Below are 8,792 nucleotides of genomic sequence, written 5' to 3'. Positions count from 1 at the left end.
GGCGCAGGCACGCCAGCCCGTTCCCCTTCCAGAGGGCGCGCGGCCCCTCCGTCCGCCACACTCGCAGCCCCGTGTGCCACGGGCCCCGCGCGCGGCCGCGCCTCCCGCCCACCTGGGCCACCACGGTGGCGAGCTCCAGGGGCGCCGTGAGGCTGAGACTCAGCGCCCCCGCCATCCCGGCACACAACAGCCGCTGGCTGCCGGTCAGCCGGCTGTCGCGTTTCCAAGTAGCCATCGCGCCCCGCTGGCCTCAGCGGCTCGGAGGCAAAGTGTGTGGCTCCAGGAGGGCGCTCTCGCGACGCCAGCAGGGGGCAGAGCAGAGCAGGCGGGCACCTCCAGGGGTCGGCCCCGCCCACCCGGCCTGGGGCGGAGTCACGGGAGCGACCTGAGGCCCCGCCCAGGCCGAGCAGGGCCTGAGTGTTCAGGGGAGGGCTGTGGACCAGCAGCAGGTGGGGGACCGGGCGTTGGAGGGGGGCGGGGCGGTTGAGGCCTGGTGGATTTCGCGTCTGTCCATCAGTTGTCCTGCCAGGAATTTCAGTTGGGAAAGTCACGGAGTTCTTTTCCTGGGGCTCGCCAGCCAGACTTCTCCAAGTCCTCACCACTCCGCTGCCTCTCATCCTTTGCCCCTTTTCTCCTTTCCACGTTCCAAATCTCCCTCTTCCTCTCCTGGCTTGTTTCCCTTCCCTCCAAGCTCTCTTTTGGTGCCCCATGCAAAAGCCTTGCAGTTTCCCGGTGCAGAAAGGAAAAGCTTTCCATAGAGAAAGCAAGCACACCTGCCACCATAGATAGGATGCTTGTCAGGTACTGGATCTTAATACAGCAGCCTGTAGTAGGTAACCTGTTCTTTCTGTCCTCATTTGGACAGACTGCAGCCCTGGTGGTAAGTGGGTGCTGTGTCGGGCTGCTAACTCCACGCCCGGTCCCCCACCTGCTGCTGGTCCACAGCCCTCCCCTGAACGCTCAGGCCCTGCTCGGCCTGGGCGGGGCCTCAGGTCGCTCCCGTGACTCCGCCCCAGGCCGGGTGGGCGGGGCCGACCCCTGGAGGTGCCCGCCTGCTCTGCTCTGCCCTCTGCTGGCGTCGCGAGAGCGCCCTCCTCGAGCCACACACTTTGCCTCCGAGCCGCTGAGGCCAGCGGGGCGCGATGGCTACTTGGAAACGCGACAGCCGGCTGACCGGCAGCCAGCGGCTGTTGTGTGCCGGGATGGCGGGGGCGCTGAGCCTCAGCCTCACGGCGCCCCTGGAGCTCGCCACCGTGGTGGCCCAGGTGGGCGGGAGGCGCGGCCGCGCGCGGGGCCCGTGGCACACGGGGCTGCGAGTGTGGCGGACGGAGGGGCCGCGCGCCCTCTGGAAGGGGAACGGGCTGGCGTGCCTGCGCCTCTTCCCCTGCAGCGCCCTGCAGCTGGCCGCCTACCGCAAGTAAGCGCGGGCGGGCCGGGGCGGGCCGGGGCGGGGGGACTCGGGCTTCCAGAAGCCGGGCCCTGGGGAGGGCCTCGGCGGCCTTCGGGACCACGTGGGAGCCCCTCAGAGCAGTCGAGCCCCCGTGTGCCGCCGTCAGAGTTTGGCAACTTTTATTGCGAGGACGTTAGGCTGCTGAGCGACAAGTCCACGGTGGGACTCCACCCGCGGGCATTCTGAACCAAACCAAGCAGGTTGCCGCGGAGTCAATGATGGCGCCCCTGTGAAAGAACGCCCGCGACTCTGCAGTCTCTTCCCACCCACAGCGACCCTCCTCAGGAGCCCCGTGGCGCTGCGCGGTTGGCGTTGGGCAGCAGCTCACCCAAAAGTTGAAGGTGCAAACCTACAGGAAGCTCCAAGGGAGAACGAGGAGGCGCTCTGCCTCCGCAGGGTCGCTTTGAGTGGGAACCGACTAGATGGCCTTGGGGTCTGGAGTCCTGCAGTGGTTGTAGCACCTCCTTGGGACGTGCAGCCTGCCCTGCCCTGCCCTGCCCTGCCCTGAGGGGTTCCTTGAGTCAGAATGGACTCGCCTGAGGTGGGGCTTTGTAGTAGTTTCAATGTTCTCCCACTGAGAGCCCAGAGGCACTGGTTTCAGCATTAGGCGCCATCCTTGAGGGTAACCCGCCAGTCTCCCTGGGGTGGGGAGACAAGTCTGCCTACTCCCCTAATGACCATGGGCTCCCAATCCCAGTGGGGCCCTTGTCCTCTGTCCTAGGGGGTCACTGTGAGTCCAGTTGGATTCCAGCACAGGCGGGTTGGATTTGGGGTTGTCCAAGAGAGACGAGGACTGCGCCTAGGGGGTCCCAGGCTGTGATCTTTGTGTGAGCAGAAGCGAACGGCTGTGAGCAGGGCCGTGATGGAACCACCGGTCCCTAGACGCCGTAGAAACCCACGAGGCCGTTCTTCTCAAGTCCTGTCGAGCCACTGCAAGTCTGACTCGACTCCAAACGGCAGTGCGTTTTGGGCGGTTGTCGTCATTGTTGCTGCTGCTGCTGTCTTGCCTTTTGCAGGAACCCCGGTGATGCAAAGGTTAAGCGCTCCACCACGAACCAACCGTTTGATGGTTCAAACCCAACCTGCAGCTTTGTGAGAGACGGACCTTCCAAGTGCCTCCCATATCAAAGTATAGCCTAAAAAAATAAAATTTAAAGTACAGCCTAAAAAAGAAAGAATAATTTTCAAGTACAGCCTGAAAAATCCCTATGGGCAGTTCGTTCTTTCCTGCCCCTGGCATCGCTGTGATTCCAAATTTGCTGAGGCGGTGGGTGGAATCACTTGGTGGCATCTGACAGCAACAGGTGCTTTTGGGGGGAACGCCATCCCAGTTGAGGGAGACCCCCTCCTCTGGACAGGCTAAAAGATGGAATGAGGGGTGGATGAGCATACATTTCCCGAGAGATGTCTCTTCACCATATTTATCTTCAACTTGGAGCGAGGTGGGTGTGGTGCTGGGGGGTGGGGGTGTGGCAGCCCTCCTTTGATTTAGGAAGATTAGGAGGCAACTGTTAGCAAGATCTGCGCACATATGTATCCGCGTGACCAAAGGGCCCAGGAGAGCATGCTCGTTAGGGGGGGAGGACCAAATTCCTTAACCCAAAAGGGCCACCAATTTCTGTTCCTTCAGGTAACTGAAACCAAACCAGTTGTCCTGGAGTCCAGTGGAAACCATGGTGATGCCATGTGGGTCAGACTAGAACCTTTCCCCAAGGGGTTTTCAATGGCTGCTTTTTCTGCACTAGATCACCAGGCCATTCTTCTGAGGCATATATAACTTCATGTCCCCTAGGGATTGCTGTCCCCTTCACGACCAAACCCCCTGCCATCGAGCAGTTGGTGTTTTTGAAGCACCAACCTTGAGGTGACCAAACCAACGCTTGCCTAGAAGTGCTTCAAAGGCTGAACCTTCTACCATCCACTATCCCCTAAATGAGGCTTGACTTTAGGGACCAACTTCGACTGCAACTTCCCTCCCCAAGCTACCAGTAGCCCCTTCCACTTATTGCCTCACTCCGTAACTGCCCACTAGAATGTTCTGAGGTAAAGGTCTAAAGAGCTCAAGAGCAGGCACCATCTATGACTATGAACTGCTCTGAAAAGGAGCATTAGAAGACCCTGGATAGAGTGGGACAAAATTGTAGAACAAAACTGTGTGTTAAGAAAAAAAAAGCTAAAATCAAGCGTTTTGTCAGAGACAGGTAGAATCCCTGAGAATATGGCCCTTTTACGCCTGGATACTGCCAGGGGAAGCATGCCCCTAACACATCATCATGGGTCCTGTAGGCACAATTGTACAGCGATAATAAGTAAAGATTATAGTAAAATTATAGAGAGCATGAGAGATAGAAGAGAGAGAAATAATGGCGTCAGACACAATTCATGGTAGCTTTGTGGTCCATGTGGAGAGAGTTATTTAATGCTAACCAAGACTTTGATTTTCTCTGGGGACATGGAAGCCCCCTAATTGCAGGTGAAGACATAAGTCACAGGAAGAGGTTGTGCTATAGGTAATGCAGTAATGGGAAGGAGTGATCTAGGTCTATCCATGCAATAGTAAAAGTAGGGATTGGGAGTATACATGTAGCAAGATGGGCGGATCCGAGATACAGGATGGCAGCCTAACTTTGGATGTCACAGAGCTGGTTTGACCTGTTCCTTGGCTCAACTGATAGAGACCATTATGGGTAGGGTGTGAACTCCACCTACAGGTACCAAATCAATGACTGTGTGCCTGTCCATTGTCCTTGAACAGCAGGGAGCAGGACCTATTGTGTAGTCTGGCAACTGATCTCCCTCAGGGAGGATGCCTGTAAGCATCTGACCTCCCCCCATAGGACACCATCTGGGAAACCCTGGTGGCATAGTTGTTTGAGTTCAGCTGCAGTCCTCAAGGTCCATAGTTCAAACCACCAGCCTCTCCGAGAGAGAAAGACAGACCTTTTCACTGTCATAAACAGTGACAGTCTTGGAAACTCACAGAGGCGATTCTATTCTGTCCTATTGGGTCATTATGAGTTGGCATCAACTCCATAGCAGCGAGATTGGTTTTTTCGTTTTTGGCTTCCTCCAGTTCAGCAGTTCTCAACCTGTGGGTCATGACCCCTTTGGGGGGTCAAACAACCCTCAACCCTATCACAGGGGTCGCTTAAAACCATCGGAAAACACATAATTCTGATAGTCTTAGCAACAGTAACACCGCTCCTCTACCAGACTCCAGGCGGGTCGCCCACATGCAGATACACCTTTCTTGGAGTAACCCGGCGTGAAGCCTGTTCCCCGTGCTACATCATGCTTCAAGACAAAATTTCATTTGTTTGTCATTAGACATATATATTTCACAATATATAATGACATTGTTTTGTGATGAATCATTATGCTTTATTTATGTTCAATTTGTAACAATGAAAATATATCCTGCATATCAGATATTTACAGTACATTACAATTCCTAACAGTAGCAAAATGACAGTTATGAAGTAGCAACGAAACTAATTTTATGGTTGGGGGTCACCACAACATGAGGAATTCTATTAAAGGGTCATGCCATTAGGAAGGTTGAGAACCGCTGCTGTAGTTCTTCTAGTCTTGGGACTGTCGAGACTGATGGTTGCGTGATCTATTAGTTCCCGGGTCTAATTGTTTCCAAGTGTCGTCTTCCAATTGTCATCACTCTTCTTTCATCTGGATGGGGAGAGACCAATAGTTGCATCTTAGATGGCTGGGAGTCCAGTCATACGCACCACTGTTGCCTGTAAGGCCCAGTCACTACTCACCAAGGTCAGCTGAAGAACATTGTCTTTGTGGACTGTGTGGTGCCAATTGACCTTGCTGCCTCCAGAGACTATGATCCTGAGCTCCCAGGCCCAGTGCCTCATTTGCTCAAGGTATTTGGTTATGACTAAGAAGTTTTCACAACTTTGCCTGCCCGTGGGCTCCCCCCACCCCCACCGTATGCTCTGCTATGTTCATGGTTGTAACTACAACCAAAAAAAAAATCAAACTCACTGCCATAGAGTCAATGCTGACTCAAAGTAACGCTGGGTTTCTGATACAGTAATTCTTTACAGGAGTAGAAATCCCCATTCTCCCAAAGAGCAGCTGGTGGATTTGAACTGATGACCTTGCAGTTAGCAGCCCAGTACATAACCACTGCACCACCAGAGATATAATGACAGCATAGGTAAATAAAGCCTGCTGCCTTCAAGTCAATTCTGTCTCATCGCAACCCTGAAGGACAGAATAGAACGCTCCCTGGGGTTTCTGAAGTAAAATCCTTTTATTTTTTCCCAAATCATTTTATTGGCACTTTTTTCCCCTGAAGAATATTGTTTATTTCTTATTTCACTGTTTTCTGACTAAACTATATCAAATTCCAGCATTTATTTGTTAACCTTTTTTTAAGTACTTTCATTGGAGGCTCTTATATCTCATCACAATCCATACATTCCTCCAGTGTGTCAAGCACGTTTACACATATGCCGCCATCATCATTTTCAAAGCATTCTCTTCCCACTTGAGTTCCTGATATCAGCTCCCCACTTCTTCCCCCTCCCTCCCGCACCCACCATCCCTCACGAACTCTTCATAAGTTATAGATTATTTTATCCATATGTTACATCGTCATCCATTGCCCCTCACCCACTTTTCTGTTATTTGTCCCCCTGGGAGGGAGTTCTAGATTGATCCTTGTGATCGATTCCCCCTTTCTCCCTCCACCCGCCTCTAATCCTCCTGGTCTCTCTACTCTCCTTGTTGATCCTGAGGGGTTCATCTATCCTGGATTCCCTGTGTTTGGGGCTTTTTAAAAATCACTTTATTGGGAGCCCATACAACTCTTATCACAGTCCATACATACATCACTTGTGTAAAGCACATTTGTACATTCGTTGCCCTCATCATTCTCAAAACATTTTCTCTCCTCTTAAGCCCATGGCATCAGGTCCTCATTTTCCCTTTCCCTCCCCATGGCCCCCTCCCTCATGAACCTTTAATAATTTATAAATCATTGTTTTCTTATATCTTACACTGTCTGATGTTTCCCTTCATGCACTTCTCTGTTGTCCACCCTCAGGGAGGAGGTTATATGTAGATCCCTGTAATCAGTTCCCCCTTTCCACCCCACCCTCCCAGTATCGCCACGGTCACCAGTGATCCTAAAGGGATCATCCATCCTGGATTTCTTGTGTTTCCAGATCCTATCTGTACCAGTGTACATCCTCTGGTCTAGCCAGATTTGTGAGGTAGAATTGGGATCATGATAGTGGGGGAGGGGGGAGAGGCATTTAAGAACTAAAGGAAAGTTGTATGTTTCATCATTGCTACACTGCACCCTGACTGGCTCGTCTCCTCCCCATGACCCTTCCGTAAGGGGATGTCTAATTGCCTACAGATACGCTTTGGGGGCTTTGGGTCCCCACTCCGCATTCCCCCTCATTCACAATGACATGATTTTTTGTTCTTTGATTCCTGATAACTGATCTCTTCAACACCTCGTTAGCATGCAGGCAGGTGTGCTTCTGCCACGCAAACTGGTGTGCTTCTGCTTTGTTACTTCTCAGCTACATAGCCGCTTGCTTACCTTCAAGCCTTTAAGACCCTAGACAATATATGTTTTGATAGCTGGGCACCATCAGCTTTTGTCACATTTGCTTCTGCACCCGCTTTATCTTCAGCGATCATGTGAGGAAGGTGAGCATCATGGAATGCCAGTTTAATAGAACAAAGTATTCTTGCATTGGGGGAGTACTTGAGTAGAGCCTCAATGTCCATCTGCTGCCTTAATACTAAACCTATAAATATATGCACAAAGATCTATTTCCCCATCCTCATATATAAATATATTTACGTATGTACATGCCTTTAGTTAGACTTCTATAAATGCCCTTTGCCTCTTAGCTCTTTTCTCTATTTCCTTTTACTTTCCTCTTGCCCCACTATCATGCTCAGCCTTCATTTGGGCTTCAGTAATTCCTCTTGGTTACATTACCCTTGATCACACCCTACCAGGCCATCTACGCTCTCCTCACCACCAATTTGGATCACTTTTTGTTCCCTTGGCCCTGGGTTTATTAACACTACTTCCTTTCCCCCACTCCCCCCTCTCCCATGTCCCCCCGGAACTGCCGGCCCCATTCTTTTCTCCTCCAGATTGTTCATCCAGTCTACCTTATTTAGACAGACCTGCGGAGATAATAACATGCACAAAAACAAGACAGAGCAAAAACCAAACAACAATATACAACAAAAGAACAACAAATCAATACAAAAAACAAAATACAAGAAAGAAAAGCTTGTAGTTAGTTCAAGGGCTGTTTGTTGGCCTTTAGGAGTGTTTTCCAGTTGAGTCTAATGGGGTGCCAAGCCCTGGCCCCAAAGTCTATTTTTGGTATTCCCTGGGGACTTCGTTGCTCTGTTCCCCTTGCTGTTCTCTTGCACGCCCTGGGTGTTTTGCCTCCATGTGGTGGGATCAGATCGGGCGCAATTCCCACACTGTGTCTCCAGTGTTGTCCCCTGTAGGGCTGTGCGTCAGTGAGGAATATCATGGCTCATAGTGGGGCCAGCCATATGGTCTTCTCTGTGGATTGACTGCTCTGAGTGGGAAAATCGTCCTCACATCCTCAAGGACTGGTAGGCCAGGATGTGCTCCACTCTCTCTTCCTCCCCCTTCATTTGCTCCCGTGTGCTCTGATCAGACATGTCCCTCTCCCTGAGCTGCAGCTTCAGTGCTGTCCTCTGAAATAAATTCTTCTGCGGGGAGGGGAAGATGTCCAAGTAGTTGGGATTGCGGCCGGCCCCTTGTTTCGGGCTCTTATCTGCAGCAGTGTGCATGCTCTGGTCTAATCTGACTTGTAAGGTAGAATTGAGGTCATGATAGGGGGGGAAAGGAAGCACCAAAGAGCTAGAGGAAAGTTGTGTGTTTCCTTGGTGCTATACTGCACCCTGACTAACTCATCTCTTCCCTGTGACCCCTCTGTGAGGGGATGTCCTAATTGTGGGCTCTTACAGCTCTTATCACAAATCAATCCATCCATCCATTGTGTCGAGCACATTTGTACATATGTTGCCATCATCATTTTCAAAACATTTTCTTTCAACTTGAGCCCTTCGTATCAGTTCCTCATTTTTTTCCCTCCCTCCATCCCTTATGAACTCTTGATAATTTTTTTTTCATGTCTTACACTGACCGCTGTCTCCCTTCACCCACTTTTCTTTTGTTTGTCTCCCTGGGGGAGTTATATGTAGATCATTGTAATCGGTCCCCCCTTTCTCCCCACACAGTCCCCCTACTCTCCTGGTATTGTTACTCTCATTATTGGTCCTGAGGGGTTGATCTGCCTTG

The 8,792-nt window shown here is 51.4% G+C and overlaps 1 protein-coding gene across 1 annotated transcript in view; it reads left to right on the top strand.

The window, feature by feature from the left end:
- The first annotated feature begins 1,142 nt into the window (after positions 1-1,142).
- SLC25A43 (solute carrier family 25 member 43) overlaps positions 1,143-8,792 on the top strand; it is a 96,356-nt gene continuing 88,706 nt past the window's right edge. The window contains exon 1 of the mRNA XM_075538927.1: positions 1,143-1,417. Within this exon, the coding sequence (XP_075395042.1) occupies positions 1,143-1,417 (275 nt within the window). The remainder of the gene's footprint in view (positions 1,418-8,792) is intronic.

Source organism: Tenrec ecaudatus, chromosome X (genome assembly GCF_050624435.1).
Source record: "Tenrec ecaudatus isolate mTenEca1 chromosome X, mTenEca1.hap1, whole genome shotgun sequence".
Lineage (NCBI taxonomy): Eukaryota > Metazoa > Chordata > Mammalia > Afrosoricida > Tenrecidae > Tenrec > Tenrec ecaudatus.
The sequence above is the reverse complement of the archived record's forward strand: the minus strand, read 5'-3'. Positions and strand labels throughout refer to the sequence as shown.